We start from the raw sequence: 18,292 nt of genomic DNA on the forward strand, positions 1-18,292 counted from the left end.
TGGTTGGATGGTTGACTTGTTTCTTTGCTGTATATTTTATGAAAAACCAGCACTGGACAAGTGTGATGGACTAAATGGCTGCATTTTTCTATTTACTCTTTCACAGGGTGTTTTCATTACTGGCTAGGCCAGCATTTATTCCCTAATTGTACTGGGTGATTTGAACTGCTACAGTCCATGTGGTGTTGGTATACCCACAGTGCTGTTTGAAGGGAAGTCCAGGATTTTGACCTAGCGACAGTGCAGGAATGGCAAATCAAGATGGTATGGCTTGGAGAGCAATTTGAAGGTGGTGGTGTTCCCATGTGTCCATCCAGATGGTGGAAGACAAGGCGTTGGGAGGCACTTGCATTGCAATTGCTATTTGAAAGTCAATCTTCACTGCAGTTTATGATGATATGAGATGCTGATAATTAAGGAATTCTTGTTATGGTTTCAAATTGAAACAAGACGACCGGCTTTTCTTTCAGCTGGAAGTTTTCCTCTCTGATAGATTTAGATGAAGAAAGATGAAAGTAGGCTTGAGTTAAAATGAAGTACTATGTAGACAGCCTCTGTGCTGTATATTCAGTATAATTGATATAAAATGGAAGACATGGACACTCCAGTTATATGAGCTGGATAGTTGTGATTGTGTGCGGAGATTCTTTAGATGAAAAATAAAACTTCTGGCTAGCTTTGTCAGAAGCAGCAGGATATTGTGAACTGGAAAGCCCATTATCTAAGTCTGCCAAGGTGTGAAGATAGAAAGTATTTAAGTCCAGATCCAGTGCAGTATAATGCCAGGAGTTGAAATCCAAGAGGGTGTCTGGTAATTCAGACTGCTTCCATTCCCACCCTAACAAACGAATGATGGCGCAAGCAGAGTTGAAGCATTAAAGTTGCACTGAATACCAGACAGGCAGATTAAAAAAATGCTGGCTTAACAACAGTTATAGCAACCATAGAAAATGGCTGAATAGACATTGAGTGTCCAAGCTCTGTCACAACCTTGGTCTCAAATGCTCTCTTCATCCTTCAGATACATGGGAACACCACCACTTGCAAGTTCCCCTCTAAGCCATTCACCATCCTGACTTGGAAATATCGCCATTCCTTCGCAGTTGCTGGGTCAAAATCCTGGAATTCCCTCCCTACTGGCATTGTGGATCAACCCACAGCACATGGACTGCAGCAATTCAAGAAGGCAGCTCGCCACCACCTTCTCAAGGGCAACTAGGGATGGGCAACAAATGCTGGCCAGCCGACGACACCCATATCCCACGAATGAATTAAAAATGATGAACTATTAAAACAACCCATGTTTGCCAGTTGTGGTGATTTGAGTAGTGACTTGAAAGTCCCTTTTCACTCTTCAAAGCACAGGGGTTCTTGCCATGTCAGGTTAAGATTCCACTACCAATCAATATTCTGGAATTATTAATTAGTTATTCATTTCATTGCTGTTTGTGGGATCTTCTGGTACATTTCCAAATAATTTGTTTGTAGTTCAGCTAAGGCTTCTAAAAACTTATATAAATATTTCTGTAGCAAGCCTCTGGTATAATAAACATTGTCCTTGCTCTTGTAAACGTCCTTTCTCCTGTCCAAAAGATTATACAATACTTTTCCCTTTTTCACAGAGAACACTTGGCAAAATAGCGACATGCCTTGAATTACGAAGTTCAGCTTTACAGGTACGACTAATTGGACAACATTGTAAATATTCATGCTCATTGAATTTATGTGATGTTCAGATTTCTGGCAGCAGTAGAAATTCTGTGGGATGTTTCAGTCATGAGTTTGTTCAAATGAGTGAAATTATGATGGATTAGTATTCTTTTGCACACAGTACAAGAAATAGAAACAGAAGTAGACTATATTGCCCATCAAGTCTGCGCCACCATTCAGTATGGTCATAATTGATCTTGAACGTCAACTCAATTTTCCTGCCCACTCCCCAGTTCCTTCATTTCCTGAGAGTGTTATATGAATCTGTCTATTGCAGCCTTAAATATATTCAACGATAAAACATCCACAACCCTCCGGAGTAGAAATTCACAACTCTTTGCGAGAAGAAATTTCTCCTAATTTCAATCCTAAATGATTGGGCCCAGACCAGCAGAAATGAACTCTATCTACATACCATAATCAAGCTCCTTCAGAAGTTTATAGTTTTCAATGAGATTGCCTCTTGTTCTTCTCAACTCATCCATGGACAATTTAATGAATATTCACTGTAACCCTTCCAATGTGAGTATATCCTTCCTAAATGTGGCAACTGAACTGCACACAATATTCCAGATAGGGCCTCACCAAAACCTTGTACAATTGTAACGAGACTTATTCATTCTTGCAGTTCAATCCCAACATGCCACTTGCCACCTTATTTAATTGCTGCGCCTGTTTATTAACTTTCTGTATTCTTTGCACAAGCATACACTCCAAAGATACATGGTTTAGGTGGATTGGCCATGCTAAATTTGCCCTTAGTGTTAGGGTAAATGCCTGGGGTTATGGGGATAGGGCCTGGTTGTGATTGTGGTTGGTGCAGATTCGATGGGCTGAATAGCCTCCTTTTGCACTGTAGATTCTATGGATTCTATACTCAAATCTCCTTGACCTGCAAAGTTTCTCACGTTTTAAAAATTATTATGCTTTTTTATTCTTGTGACCAAAGTGAATAACTTCACTCTTCCCTACTTAATACTCCAATTGCCATCTTGTTGCCTGCTCACTTAACCTGTCTGTATCTCTCTTCATCCTCAAATTTGATACATTATTCTGTCTATTCATCTGAATAATTAATATAGAATGTAAATAGCTGAACCCCCAGCACTGATCCTTGTGACACTCCTCCACTCACTGCCCTGCCAACTTGCGAAGTCCTGTTTATGTCCACTCGTTCCTTCCTAGTCATTAACCAACCTCTATCCATGCTAAACTGTTACCCAACTCCATGATTTGTTATCTTCTTAACTTGTCGTGTGGCAACTTATGAATATCTATTGGAAATTCAGGTATACTACATTGTCCTTTATCTACCCTACCAGTTTTATCCTCAGAAGAATTCTAATAAACTTGTTAAACAGATTTCCCTTCTTTAAAACCAGGTTGATTTGTTCAAATCATATGATATGTTGTTAAGAATTCCTTAATAATAGATTCCGGCATGTTCCCATTAACTGATGTGTGACGATACTGAGCCTTTAAGAAATGTATTTTAATTATGTTTCTCTGCAGGATGTTTTGTCAGCATTTGTTAGTTCTCTGAGCAAATGTCTTTTATTGTTACTGAGGCAGTACAATTGATGTCATGTTGATTATAATTTGAACTAATGCAGCATTCTGCGGTTTTAATGGTCCCTTGGGATTGCTGAGTAGAGCTTGATTTGGGAGGTATTACATTTCCTTTGTTATGAGCTCCAATGATTTCTTGGTCAATGCGCTGTATAATAATAAAACTACTGTTTGGGGGCATATAAATTACTCCCATCAGTGTTTTCTGACTCTTGCTATTCCTAATTTCCATCCATACTGATTCTACTCATGATCTGAGGCCAGATCCTTTATTACTCATGTCCTAAGTCATCCTTCACTATTAGGGCTACCCCTCCTACTTTGCCATTCGGTCTGTCTTTCAGAGATGTAATGTACTCTGGAATAATTATTTTCCAACCTCGATCTCCTTGTAACCATGTTTCTGGAATGGTGATTAAATCTAAATAATTTACTTGTCTTTATGCCACTAGTTCATGTACCTTGTTGCAGTTGCTTTGAGCATTCCGATAAAGAACCTTGAATTTCATGTTTTTCTTTTTGCTTCTACTCTGTACAGTGATCTTGGGAGCAATTCTCTAACCTTGCTGTGCCTGGTGCAGATTGCAATGACCCTGGAGAAAAGTGTGTGGGCTACAAAATCTGTTTCACAACCAGCGCCAAACAGTTTACCCCTTTCCAATTGTGTGAACCGAATTGCACTCAGTACAAGGCCGATTTGCAGGAAATTGAATTGCAATCCCATTAATGAGTTCGGCATGGAGTTGTTCCCTCCCTCCCAGAATGCTTCCACCTCTTTGAGAGGTCACTTTGGCACAAATCACTACTGGTCTCCGCAATGGTGCAATGGCCACACTGAAGGGCTCAGAGACCATGGAAACCCCTGGGTGGCTGGGACTTGATGGGCAGTGCCCACTGGTCACCTGGCAGTGTGCCAGTTGGACATGGCTATTATGCCAGGGCAAAGGCTGTGATGGAGAGATGTGATGATGGGACATGCATTGTGAAGGCACTGATTCCTGTGAAGGGAGGGGTCCCAAAATCCATGGGGGGAAAGAGATCTCCCAGTTCACTGAGAAATTGACATCTGCAAAAATAACATCTGAGTGCTCTGAAGCCTGGCTCCTTGTGTGTTTAGTTCCTTCAGATACAACCCCCTCATCTATCCCTCCTGCCCCATGTACAGATTGTTACTTTTTGTTTCTTGCTGGTATGGCCTTTCATTTTTTTTGTGTGTGGAGGGGGTGATAGATTGCACCCCTCATTTGGCAATGTCAATTTTTGTTCGTTCTTGTCCCATTCTTCTTGATTTTACCTCCATTGTATTAGTATTCTAATGTCTCGACTGTTCTCTGGATTTTTTAACACTCCCTCCGCCCAAACCCACCCTACCCCACTCCACTGCACCATTAGTTTTAAAGCCTGTCACACCCTGTCTCACCCCTAGTTATACAGTTGGCTGAGATATTGATTCCAGCCTTGTGCAAGTAGAGCCTACCCATCGGAATAGCTTACCCTTCCCTGAGTACTGATGCCAATGCCCACCTTTTTCCACACCACTCTGAGCCATGCATTTAATTCTCTAAACTGTTTGAATCTCTCCAATTGATGGACCATTACCATGGATCTTACCATTGATGGACTGCTATTTAATTTGAACCCTAACTCCTAAAATTCTTTCAGCCCATTGGTCTCCAAATAGTTGATCGTGACTAACAAATTGAGTCTGAGTTGAATGTCATTGACTGCCTGAAATGTGCGAGACAGGGCTTCTCGTGACAATGAATGGATCAGGAGTTAGGGGAAAGGCAGGAGAATGGGGGTGAGGAAAAAAAAATCAGCCATGATTGAATGGCAGAGCAGACTCAATGGGCTTGGTGGCCTAATTCTGCTCCTATATCTTATAGTCTTATACAGGAAAAAAATCAATAACTTTACTGGCTAGTGCTTATTGGTGGATGACAGTGGTAACTGACAAAGCGGGGGGTGGAATTCAGGATCGTTTTTGCAAAGTGAAACAAAACCTGCATTGACACACAGCCAAGGTGATGGAAACCAGTTTCTAGATCGGAATATTTTCATCAAATATCTTTAAAATTTGTTGTAGGCATCCTCACCTCTTGTCCAGTCTGAGTGGCAAAGAGTGAGGAAATCTTCCTTTTGTTGTTACATCTTTTAATGCTTTGTGAATGAAAATAATTAACATATCCATCATGTCTGCTGACTCGTCAACGACGGTGAGAAATTTACATAGCTGAGAAGATGGTGTATTTGCTGAGATACATCCTCAGACAACAATTCCACTCTTCTAGCTACTGTTAAAGCACCAAGTGGCGTATTCTTGATGGTGTCATAATTTTATCCTTGTTTTTGAAGTCTTTGAACAAGGTGCATTAGCAGATGGCTAATATGAAAATAGCCTCATTGCTCACCTTGCCTTTAGCCACATGTTTTGAAAAGATTGAGCTTTCAAAATTCCCTTTAATTTCCTAACCTCCTTCATCCGAATAAGGGAAATTTTCTTGCATTTTGCATGCATTGTAATGCCGTTCCAAACTACCTCTCCTATTCAAGGGCACAAATGAGTCAAATGGCTTTGCCTTTGACATTCATAAAAAGAAATTCACTTTTCCACTCTTGGTGGAAATGGTAGGTTTTTGCCCTTTAGGAGGTCCCTGGCTCCTCGTTCACCATTTGGTCTTCATCCAGTTGAAAATGTTCAGCAGCCAAAGAACGCTGAAAATGCGTGGTTCCTGTGCTTTTAATGATGACGAGCAAATTAACTCATTACTGAACTGTGCCAAAAATTTTCTGAACTCCAGTTTCTCACGATGGTCAGCTCTTTGGCTGCTGAATCACTGCTGGAAATGTGAGAGACTCGGACTTTTCATGAGGATGAGCGAATTAACTTATTGAATTGCAGGCACCAAACATAGACTAAACTGGATGAAGACAAAATAGTGAACAAGGAGCCAGGGACCTCCAAAAGGGCAAAAACCTACCATTCCCACCAAGAGTGAAAAAGTGAATTTCTTTTTATGAATGTCAAAGGCAAAGCCATTTGTCTCATTTGTAGCCTTGAGTAGGAGAGGTAGTTTGGAACAGCATTACAATGCATTGCAAAATGCAATAAAATTTCCCTTATTTGGATGAAGGAGGTTGGGAAATTAAAGGGAATTTTGAAAGCTCAACAATCTTTTCAAAACCTGTGGCTAAAGGCAAGGCGAGCAATGAGGCTATTTTAGTATTAGCCATCTGCTAATGCACCTTGTTCAAAGGCTTTAAACAAAGATAAAATTATGACACCATCAAGAATACTCCACTTGGTGCTTTAACAGTAGCTAGAAGGGTGGAATTGTTGTCTGAGAATGTATCTCAGCAAATACACCATCTTCTCGGCTATGAAAATTTCTCACTGTAGTTTGAGTCAGCAGACACGATGGATATAGTTCAGTTAATTATTTTCATTCGCAAAGCATTAAAAGATGTAACAACAAAGGAAGATTTCCTCACATAAGAACATAAGAAGTAGGAGCAGGAGTAGGCCATCTAGCCCTTCGAGCCTGCCCCGCCATTCAATAAGATCATGGCTGATCTGTCGTGGCTCAGTTCCACATTCCCGCCCTCTCCCCATAACCCTTAATCCCCTCTCTTATCAAAAACCCATCAACCCGCGTCTTAAAAATATTTAGCGAAGTAGCCTCCACCACTTCAACGGGCAGAGAATTCCAGAGATTCACCACCCCCTCCTCAACTCCGTTCTAAACCGCCCCCCCTTTATCTTGAGGCTGTGCCCCCTAGTCCTGTTATCCTTTCTGAGCGGGAAGAGTCTCTCCACCTCTATCCTATCCATCCCATTCATCATCTTATATGTCTCAATGAGATATCCCTTCATTCTTCTAAACTCTAACGAGTACAAGCCTAGTTTATTCAGCCTCTCCTCATAGCTCAACCCCCTCAACTCCGGCATCAGCCTAGTAAACCTCCTCTGCACTCCCTCCAAGGCCAAAATATCCTTGCGTAAGTACGGCGCCCAAAACTGCACACAGTACTCCAGCTGCGGCCTCACCAGTGCCCTATACAGCCGCAGCAAGACCTCCCTACTTTTATATTCAATCCCCCTCGCTATGAAGGCCAGCATCCCATTCGCCTTCCTGATCACCTGCTGCACCTGCAAGCTGGGTTTTTGCGACTCATGCACAAGGACCCCAAGGTCCCTCTGCACCGTCACCTGCTGCAGTTTTTCGCCACGTAAGTAATAATCCTTCCTACCATTCTTCCTACCAAAGTGGACCACCTCACACTTGCCTCACCCTCACCCTTTGCCACTCAGACTGGACAAGAGGTGAGGATGTCTACAACAAATTTTAAAGATATTTGAGGAAAATATTCCGATCTAGAAACTGGTTTCCATCACCTCGGCTGTGTGTCAATGCAGGTTTTGTTTCACTTTGCAAAAACGATCCTGAATTCCACCCCCTCTTTGTCAATTACCACTGTTATCCACCAATAAGCACTAGCCAGCAAAGTTATTGATTTTTTTTTCCCTGTATAAGACTTTTAAGGTATAGGAGCAGAATTAGGCCACCAAGCCCAGTGAATGGCAGAGCAGACTCAATCATGGCTTTTTTTTTACTCATCCCCATTCTCCTGATCCCATTATTAAAAAAGAACCTATCTATCTCTGTCTTGAAGACACTCAGTGACCTGGCCTCCACAGCTTTCTGTGGCAAAAAGTTCCACAGCTTCACCACTCTGACTGAAGAAATTCCTCTTCATCCCTGTTTTAAAGAATCATTCCTTTAGCCTGGGATTGTGCCCTCTGGTTCTAGTTTTTCCTGCTAGTGGAAACGTCCTCTCCACACCCGCTCTATCCAGACCTTGCAGTATCCTGTAATTTTCAATTAGATCCCCTGTCATCCTTGTTGTTTGCACTGTCAACTCTAGATTGCCAGAGCTCTGCAACATCTGTTTGAATTGTTACTCTGAGCTTGGTGCCACCTACAGTGAGCTGATCCTTCATGCTGAAATGAGGTGGTTCAGTCAAGGAATCTTCTTCACACAAAGGGTGGTGAATCTCTGGAATTCTCTGCCCATTGATGTGGTAGAGGCTACCTCGCTAAATATATTTAAGACACGGGTGGATAGGTTTTTGGTAGGCAAGGGAATTAAGGGTTATGGGGAGAAAGCGGGAAAGTGGAACTGAGCCACTTCCGATCAGCCATGAGCTTATTGAATGGCGGGGCAGGCTCCAAGGGCTAGACGGCCTACTCCTGCTTCTATTTCTTATGTTCTAGGAAAGTCCTTCAGAAATTTTTAGAACTGCCCCCTGAAATTGTCACCTTCCTTAGATCAAGAAATAAGGTGCACGGTGAGCTGTCAGCGTGGTTGCTAGACTTGCCATTTCTTGGGGATATAAATGCAAAATTGACAACTGAATTGTGAAGTGCAGGGGAGGCACAGAAACTTGTCACATGACCATGCAGTGAATGCATTCAAGTTGAAACTGGATCTGTGATCCTCCCAGTTAAAGAACAAAATTCCTGAGTACATCCCAAATCTGGAGAAAATGCAACAGCAGGTCAAACAGGGTTCCATCCAAACAAATTCTGTGACCAGCTGAGCAAGTTGGAAAGCAAATTCAACAGGCATTAAACAAGATGGAACAAATCATTACATTTGTCTGAAATCCTTTTCTTCAATTGGATATTGGAGAACTGACAGCAAAATTTCATCAGGTGGAACAAAGCAGTGGACTTGACATGGAAATAATCAGCATGGAAAACAACAGGCTGAAGGCTAGGTTAAGGACAAAGACTTTTAGGGCTTTGTAAATAGAGAAGTATCCTGTTCTGATATTGTGTGCACTCAAGGTGAAGACCTCCTTTGGTTCTACACACCTCTGTGAGTTGGTTTTTTTTCCTCAGATGAACATCAAGTCCAAGTACCACACTTGTCTCTCAGATGTCCATCTGATGGACTGTACAGGAGTGGCCATCTCAAACTACACCCAGACTTCACAGCACACTCAGCAAGCACAAGCGTCACACTAAGAATGCACCTCATTTCTCGATCTAAGGAAGGTGACAATTTCAGGGAGCAGTTCTAAAAATTTCTGGAGGACTTTCCTTGACTGAACCACCTCATATCTACATGAAGGATTAGCTCACTGTAGGTGGGTGTTATGCATAAGTACATTTTTGGGGGGGGGGGGGTTTAGTAAAGTCAGATTTTTAATACTGCTCACATGCTACAATTAAATGCTAAAGGTGATCTAGTGCTTAAAAAAGTTGGAGACTGCTGTCCTAGCCAGTCATCATTCCTGGCTTTATCTATGTCATTGATTCCCAAGATGACCATGATAATTGGATTCTCCCCCTCCCAAATTCCTTTCAAGCCATGAAGGGACATTTTTAATCCTGGCACTGAGCAGGCAACGCAAACTATGGAGCTTATTAGTGTTGCAAGTAAGATTACATTAACACCACAATGAAATCACTGTGAAAATCCCCCAAGTTGCCTATTTGGATTCACAGAGGGAGAATTTAGCACGACCAATGCACCTAACCTGCATGTCTTGTGGATTGTGGGAGGAAATCGGAGCACCTGGAAGAAAGTCATGCAGACACAGAGAAAGTGCAAACTCCACACAGTGACCAAGCTGGGAATCGAACCCAGGTCCCCGGTGCTGTGAAGCAGCGGTGCTAACCACTATGCTGCCAGCGTTCTCCTGACTACACTGTCTCTTGTCATGACCATTTTTCTTTTGACTTTCCCTACTTAAATGCCATCCTTCATCATCATGCCACAGCCCATTCATTCGTCCACCTTGCCATTCTTGTCTTCATCCACACAACTAGCAAGCATCTCACCCATGTTAAACAAAGTCAGGAGCTGAGGCTCCTCCATTGCTACATCATGATTTCCCTTACCTGCCTAACTCGCAGTCCCATTTCCCCACCCCACCCCCCCAACCCCCGCTCCTGTCCCTGACCGTTGACCAACTCAATGTTCTTCCTGGTTTGTGTGTGACTGCCTCCTGGAACAAAGTATCCAGGTAAGTCTTTTCCCCTCCCTAATGGATCTATATCTCAGATTACACAGTATATATAGTTGCATTGAATTACAGTGCCACAGATTGCCATATGCTGCAATTACGAAACAGCACCAATCCTGCCATTTCCAGCCAAACTATTTACTTATTTGGTTAATTTGCACAGTTGAAGTAACAGAAAGTTGCATTCACCTAGCTCACCAACTACTGGAGGCTGAGAAAAGTAGAAAAAGGAGCGCCTCTTTGCTCCTTTACTCAGAGTTCCCAACTACATACCAAATTGTATGTAGCTTCCTTTCTAGATGGCCCCTCCTTCCTTACGTAGTTGGAGGATGAGGTCCTGAAAACAGATTTCCAGGAGCTATTAAGGAGATTAATTCCAGTCCCACATGCTAGTGAACATAGAAATAGGAGCATTGAGTGACTGAGCACATGGTTGGAGAACTGGGGTCAAAGGGAGTATGATGTGCTCCCTTTGGGACCAGTACCAGGGCAGCCAGGGCCTGCACAAGATAGACAGACTGCATTTTTGCAGGACTGGGACTAATATCCTGTTGGGGATGGTTTAAACTAGATTAGTAGGAAGGTGGGAACCCAAGAGGGAGCTCAGATCTGAAGGAAGCAAAACTGATAAAAGGAAGTAGAAAGCAAAATAAAAGGCAGATGAAGCAAAGGCAGACATCAAATAAGATCAGAACAGAGAAGCAATGTGTAAAAAAAAAGCAGAATTAAAGTCACACTATCTGAATGTATGTCGTAATCACAAAAAGATTAATGATTTGAATGCACAAATTGAGATAAATGGGTATAATTAAATTACCATTATGAAGATATAGCTACAAGGTGACCAAGATTGAGAACTGAATATCTGAGGATATTTGACCTTTAGGAGGGATAAACAAAAGGAAAAGGTGGCTACCATACACAATAAGGGACAAGATGAGTACGTTAATAATGGAGGATCTGAATTGAAGGATCAAAATGTAAAATTATTTTGTGCAGAGCTGGGAAACAGCATGGGGCAGCAAACATTGGTGGGAATTGTTAATAGACCACCAAACTATAGTGGTAATGTTGGACACAGTGTAAAACAGCATGGGTGGCATGGTGGCACAGTAGTTATCACTGCTGCCTTACAGCGCCAGGGACCCAGGTTCAATTCCAGCCTTGGGAGACTGTGTGGTATTTGCCCATTCTCCTTGTATCTGTGTGGGGTTCTCTGGGTGCTCTGATTTCCTCCCACAGTCCAAATATGTGTGGGTTAGCTTGATTGGCTATGATAAATTGCTCCTTAATGTCAGGGGGATTGAGAGCGTAAACGTGGGGTTACGGGGCTAGGACAGAAGAACGAGAGGAGATCCTATAGAAACATATGAGATTATGAAGGGAATAGACAAGATAGAAGCAGGGAAGTTGTTTCACCTGGTGGGTGAAAAAAGAACTAGAGGCATGGGCCTTAAAATAAGGGGGAGCAGATTTAGGACTGAGTTGAGGAGGAACTTCTTCACACACAGGTTGTGAATCTGTGGAATTCCCTGCCCAGTGAAGCAGTTGAGGCTACCTCACTGAATGTTTTTAAGGAAGGATAGATACATTTTTCAACAGTAAAGGAATTAAGGGTTATGGTGAGCAGGTGGGTAAGTGGAACTGAGTCCACAAAAAGATCAGCCATGATCTTATTGAATAGCGGAGCAGGCTTGAGGGTCCTACTCCTGCTCCTAGTTCTTACGTTCTTATGACAGGACCGAGGTGGGATTGTTGTCGGTGCAGGTTTGATGGGCCAGTGGCCACCTCCTGCAGTGCAGATTGTATAATATTAAAGAACCTGCATTGGGAGGTAATGCAATACTAATGGGCTACTTCAGTTTGTACACAGAACCAGGTTAACCAAATCAGCACTAATGCTTGGAGGAGGAATTCCTGCAGTCTGTACGAGATAGATTTCTTGAGCAGTACTTTGGGGAGCCAATTGCATTTAGTATAAAGAGAAATAGCTAATTAATTGTTCTAAAGGAACCATTTGGAAATAGCGACCATAAAGTGATAGAATTTTGCATTAACTTTCGTTCTGAAACTAAGGCATTAAATCTAAGATAAAGTAATTATTAAGATATGAGGGGCATGCAATCTTCAGTGTTGCTTCTAAGCAGTTTTCACCATGGAATACTGATGCATCAGCTTGGGGAGAGCAGTATGGAATAATCAGCATGGGATCTGGAGTTATTGTTGAGGACTGCCAGGCCACTCCCTCCTTACTTTCTACCACTGTGCTGGCAACTCTGGTAGGTTTGCCCTGCTGGTATGTAACCAGGGATGGTGATAGGAGTTTGGGATACTGGGCAGTTTATCTAAATGCACGAAGCATTCGGAATAAAGTGGATGAGCTGGTGGCGCAGATCAGCACAAATGGATATGATCTGGTGGCCATTACAGAGACGTGGCTGCAAGGTGACAGGGACTGGGAGCTGAATGTACAGGGGTATCAAGTGTTTAGAAAGGATAGGCGGGAGGAAAAAGGGGGGTGCGTAGCTCTGCTGATTAAGGATAGCATCAGGGTGGTAGCAAGGAATGATATAGGAACCAAAGAGCAGAAAGTGGAATCGTTGTGGGTGGAGATTAGGAACAGCAAAGGGAGGAAGACGCTGGTGGGCGTCGTCTAAAGGCCCCCAAATAATGATCTGGAGGTGGGGCGGGCTGTTAACGCGCAAATAAATGCGGCGTGCAGGAATGGAACAGCGATAATTATGGGGGATTTCAATCTACATATTGATTGGCCGACCCATGTTGGACGCGGTGGGCTCGAGGAGTTCTTGGAATGCTGCCGGGATAATTTCCTTGAACAGTGTGTGTTGGAGCCGACGAGGGAGCGAGCTATCTTGGATCTGGTGTTATGTAACGAGGCGGGTAGAATTAGGGACCTTGTGGTGAAGGATCCTCTTGGGGAGAGTGATCATTGTATGGTGGAGTTTCTGGTGCAGATGGAGGAGGAGAAAGTGGGTTCCCGGACACGCGTCCTTTGTTTGAACAGAGGGGAGTACGGTAGGATGAGAGAAGAATTGGCGAATGTGGACTTGGGGAGTGCGTTGGACGGTAGGTCTGCTGAGGAGCAGTGGAGGATCTTTAAGGAGATCTTTCTTGGTGCTCAGCAGAAATTTATTCCAATGGTTAAAAAGGACCGTAGGAGGAGAGGTAATAAGCCGTGGATAACGAAGGAGGTGAAGGAAAGTGTTAAATTAAAAGCGGAGGCGTTTAGAGTAGCTAAGAGTAGTAGGCGAGAAGAAGATTGGGAGACGTTTAAAAGTCAACAAAGATTGACAAAGAAGTTGATAAAGAAGGGTAGGGGAAACTATGAAGCTGGGCTAGCGCTTAATATAAAAAAGGATAGCAAGAGTTTTTACAAATATATAAAAAGGAAGAGGCTGGCTAGGGTGAACGTTGGACCCTTAGAGGATGAGAGGGGGGACTTAGTGGTAGGGGATGGGGAAATGGCTGAGGTCTTGAATAACTTTTTTGTTTCGGTCTTTACGGAAGAGGACGTGAATAATTTGCCGGGTGTTAACGATGGAAAGGTGGTAGGACTGGAGGGTCTCAATGACATTATTGTTACTAGAGAGGCGGTGCTCGACAGACTGGAGGGACTGATTTTGGACAAGTCCCCAAGACTGGATGGAATGCATCCGAGGGTTCTAAAAGAAATGGCGGAGGTGATAGTGGATGCCTTGGTGGTTATTTTCCAAACGTCGCTGGATTCTGGGGAAGTGCTGGAAGATTAGAAAACGGCTAACGTTACACCGTTGTTTAAGAAGGGTGGCAGGCAAAAGGCAGGGAATTATAGGCCAGTTAGTTTAACGTCTGTTGTAGGTAAAATGTTAGAATCCGTCATCAAGGAGGAAATAGCGAGGCATCTTGAGGGGAATTGCTTGATAGAGCAGACACAGCACGGTTTCGTTAAGGGGAAGTCGTGTCTGACAAATTTATTGGAGTTCTGGGAAGATGTGTCTAGGGCGGTGGATAGAGGAGAGCCAGTGGATGTGGTCTTTCTTGATTTTCGGAAGGCGTTTGACAAGGTACCTCACAAGAGGTTATTGCAGAAGGTAAGGGGGCATGGAGTTGGGGGTAGGGTGTTAGTGTGGATAGAGGGTTGGCTGTCAAATAGGAGGCAGAGAGTGGGGGTTAATGGGTGCTATTCGGATTGGCGGTTGGTGACTAGTGGAGTGCCCCAGGGGTCGGTGCTGGGGCCTCAGCTATTTACCATTTATATAGATGATCTGGAGGAGGGAACCAAGTGTATGGTGTTGAAATTTGCTGATGACACCAAGATTGGTGGAATGGCAAATTGCGCAGAGGGTGTGGAGAGTCTGCAGAAGGATCTAGATAGGCTGGGCGAATGGGCCAGGAACTGGCAAATGGAATTTAATGTTGGCAAGTGTGAGGTGGTCCGCTTTGGTAGGAATAATGGTCGGAAGGACTATTACTTACGTGGCGAAAAACTGCAGCATGCGACGGTGCAGAGGGACCTCGGGGTCCTTGTGCGTGAGTCGCAAAAACCCAGCCTGCAGGTGCAGCAGGTGGTCAGGAAGGCGAATGGGATGCTGGCCTTCATAGCGAGGGGGATTGAATATAAAAGTAGGGAGGTCTTGCTGCAGCTGTATAGGGCACTGGTGAGGCCGCAGCTGGAGTACTGTGTGCAGTTTTGGTCGCTGCACTTACGCAAGGATATTTTGACCTTGGAGGGAGTGCAGAGGCGGTTTACTAGGCTGATACCGGAGTTGAGGGGGTTGAGCTATGAGGAGAGGCTGAATAAACTAGGCTTGTACTGGTTAGAGTTTAGAAGAATGAGGGGAGATCTCATTGAGACATATAAGATGATGAATGGGATGGATAGGATAGAGGTGGAGAGACTCTTCCCGCTCAAAGGACAGTAGGGCTAGGGGGCACAGCCTCAAGATAAAGGGGGGGTGGTTTAGAATGGAGTTGAGGAGGAACTTCTTCACTCAAAGGGTGGTGAATCTCTGGAATTGTCTGCCCGTTGAAGTGGTGGAGGCTGCCTCGCTAAGTATTTTTAAGACGCGGGTTGATGGGTTTTTGATAAGCAAGGGGATTAAGGGTTATGGGGAGAGGGCGGGAAAGTGGAACTGAGCCACGACAGATCAGCCATGATCTTATGAAATGGCGGGGCAGGCTCGAAGGGCTAGATGGCCTACTCCTGCTCCTATTTCTTATGTTCTTATATTGGTTGTAAGGTATGATTCAGTGCAGTAGCTTGACTAGCCTGTGAGACAGTTCTCCCAAATTTGACGCAAACCCCGACACGTCGATGTCCAGATCACCAACCACCTGTCCTGGTCCCCATATGCCAACACCTCAGTTAAGAAAGCTCACCAACGCCTCTACTTTCTCAGAAGACTGAAGAAATTTGGCATGTCACCTACAACTCTCTCCAACTTTGAGATGCATCATAGAAAGCATTCTTTCTGGTATGGCTCCTGCTCTGCCCAAGATCACAGGAAACTACAAAAGTTCATGAATGTAGCCCAATCCATCACACAAACCAGCTCCCATCCATTGACTCAGTCTACACTTGCCACTGCGTCGAAAAAGCAGCCAGTGTAAATAAGGACCTCGTGCACCCTGGACATTCTCTCTTCCATGTTTTCCATTGAGAAAACGATACCAAAGTATCAATGACTTAAGAACAGCTTCTTCCCTGCTGCCATCAGACTTTTGAATGGCCTTCGGTCAGAACATTGAATACAGGAGTTGGGACATCTTGTTGAAGTTGTACAAAACGTTAGTAAGGCCACACTTGGAATCGATGTGCAGTTCTGGTCACACTATTATAGAAAGGATATCATTAAACTGGAAAGAGCACACAAAAGTTTTACTAGGATGCTACCAGGACTTGATGGTTTGGGTTATAAGGAGAGGCTAGATAGACTTGGACTTTTTCCTCTGGAGTGTGGGAGACTGAGGGCTGATCTTTTAGAGGTCTATAAAATAATGAGGGGCACAGATCAGCTAGACAGTCAATTTTTTCGAAAGGTAGGGGAGTCTAAAACTAGAGGGCATGGGTTTAAGGTGAGAGGGGAGAGATACAAAAGTGTCCAGAGGGACAATCTTTTCACACAGAGGGTGGTGAGTGTCTGGAACAAGCTGCCTGAGGTAGTAGTGGAGGCAGGTACAATTTTGTCTTTAAAAAAGCATTTTGATAGTTATGTGGGTAAGATATGTATCGAGGGATATGGGCCAAATGTGGGCAATTGGGATTAGCTTAGGGCAGCATGGACAAATTGGGTCGAAAGGCCTGCTTCCATGCTGTGAACCTCTGTGACTCTGACTTACCTCGCGTTTTGATCTTTCTCTACATCCTAACTATATTCTACCAAATTCTGCACACTCTCGTTTCCTTCTCTATGAATGGTATGCTTTGCATAGTGTGCAAGAAACAATACCTTTCACTACATGCTAATACATGTTAACAATAATAAATCAAATCAAAAATCAAAGACATGGTGTAATTTCCACTGCTTAGGTCGATGTCAGATGGTCTTAATTTATTTTCTGTATTGGATTGATGCAACTGAGTAGCTTGCTAAGGCATTAAGAGGGCTATTAAAAACCTACCACAATGCTTTGAATCAGGAGTCACAAATGGTAGATCTGATTAGAATACATAGAAAATAAAAGCAGGAGTAGGCCGTTTGGCCCTTTGCGCCTGCTCCACCATTCGTAAGAACATAAGAAATAGGAGCAGGAGTAGGCCATCCAGCCCTTCGAGCCTGCCCCGCCATTCAATAAGATCATGGCTGATCTGTCGTGGCTCAGTTCCACATTCCCGCCCTCTCCCCATAACCCTTAATCCCCTCGCTTATCAAAAACCCATCAACCCGCGTCTTAAAAATAGTTAGCGAGGCAGCCTCCACCACCTCAACAGGCAGAGAATTCCAGAGATTCACCACCCTTTGAGTGAAGAAGTTCCTCCTCAACTCCGCTCTAAACCGCCCCCCCCTTTATCTTGAGGCTGTGACCCCTAGTCCTACTGTCCTTTCTGAGCGGGAAGAGCCTCTCCACCTCTATCCTATCCATCCCATTCATCATCTTATATGTCTCAATGAGATCTCCCCTCATTCTTCTAAACTCTAACCAGTACAAGCCTAGTTTATTCAGCCTCTCCTCATAGCTCAACCCCCTCAACTCCGGTATCAGCCTAGTAAACCGCCTCTGCACTCCCTCCAAGGCCAAAATATCCTTGCGTAAGTGCGGCGACCAAAACTGCACACAGTACTCCAGCTGCGGCCTCACCAATGCCCTATACAGCCGCAGCAAGACCTCCCTACTTTTATATTCAATCCCCCTCGCTATGAAGGCCAGCATCCCATTAGCCTTCCTGACCACCTGCTGCACCTGCAAGCTGGGTTTTTGCGACTCATACACAAGGACCCTGAGGTCCCTCTGCACTGTCGCCTGCTGCAGTTTTTCGGCCCGTAAGTAATAGTCCTTCCTACCATTATTCCTACCAAAGTGGACCACCTCGCACTTGCCAACATTAAATTCCATTTGCCAGTTCCTGGCCCATTCGCCCAGCCTATCTAGATCCTTCTACAGACTCTCCACACCCTCCGCGCAATTTGCCGTTCCACCAATCTTAGTGTCATCAGCAAATTTCGACACCATACACTCGGCTCCCTCCTCCAGATCATCTATATAAATGGTAAATAGCTGAAGCCCCAGCACCGACCCCTGGGGCACTCCACTAGTCACCAACCGCCAATCCGAATAGCACCCATTAACCCCCACTCTCTGCCTCCTATTTGACAGCCAACCCTCTATCCACACTAACACCCTACCCCCAACTCCATGCCCCCTTACCTTCTGCAATAACCTCTTGTGAGGTACCTTGTCAAACGCCTTCTGAAAATCCAGAAAGACCACATCTACCGGCTCTCCTCTATCCACCGCCCTAGACACATCTTCATAGAA

The 18,292-nt window shown here is 44.1% G+C and overlaps 1 protein-coding gene across 1 annotated transcript in view; it reads left to right on the forward strand.

The window, feature by feature from the left end:
• aida (axin interactor, dorsalization associated) overlaps positions 1 to 18,292 on the forward strand; it is a 94,664-nt gene that overhangs the window by 29,679 nt on the left and 46,693 nt on the right. The window contains exon 3 of the mRNA XM_080193059.1: positions 1,623 to 1,676. Within this exon, the coding sequence (XP_080049185.1) occupies positions 1,623 to 1,676 (54 nt within the window). The remainder of the gene's footprint in view (positions 1 to 1,622; positions 1,677 to 18,292) is intronic.

Source organism: Carcharhinus amblyrhynchos, chromosome 7 (assembly GCF_965287045.1).
Source record: "Carcharhinus amblyrhynchos chromosome 7, sCarAmb.v2.hapA, whole genome shotgun sequence".
NCBI classification, from domain to species: Eukaryota; Metazoa; Chordata; class Chondrichthyes; order Carcharhiniformes; family Carcharhinidae; genus Carcharhinus; species Carcharhinus amblyrhynchos.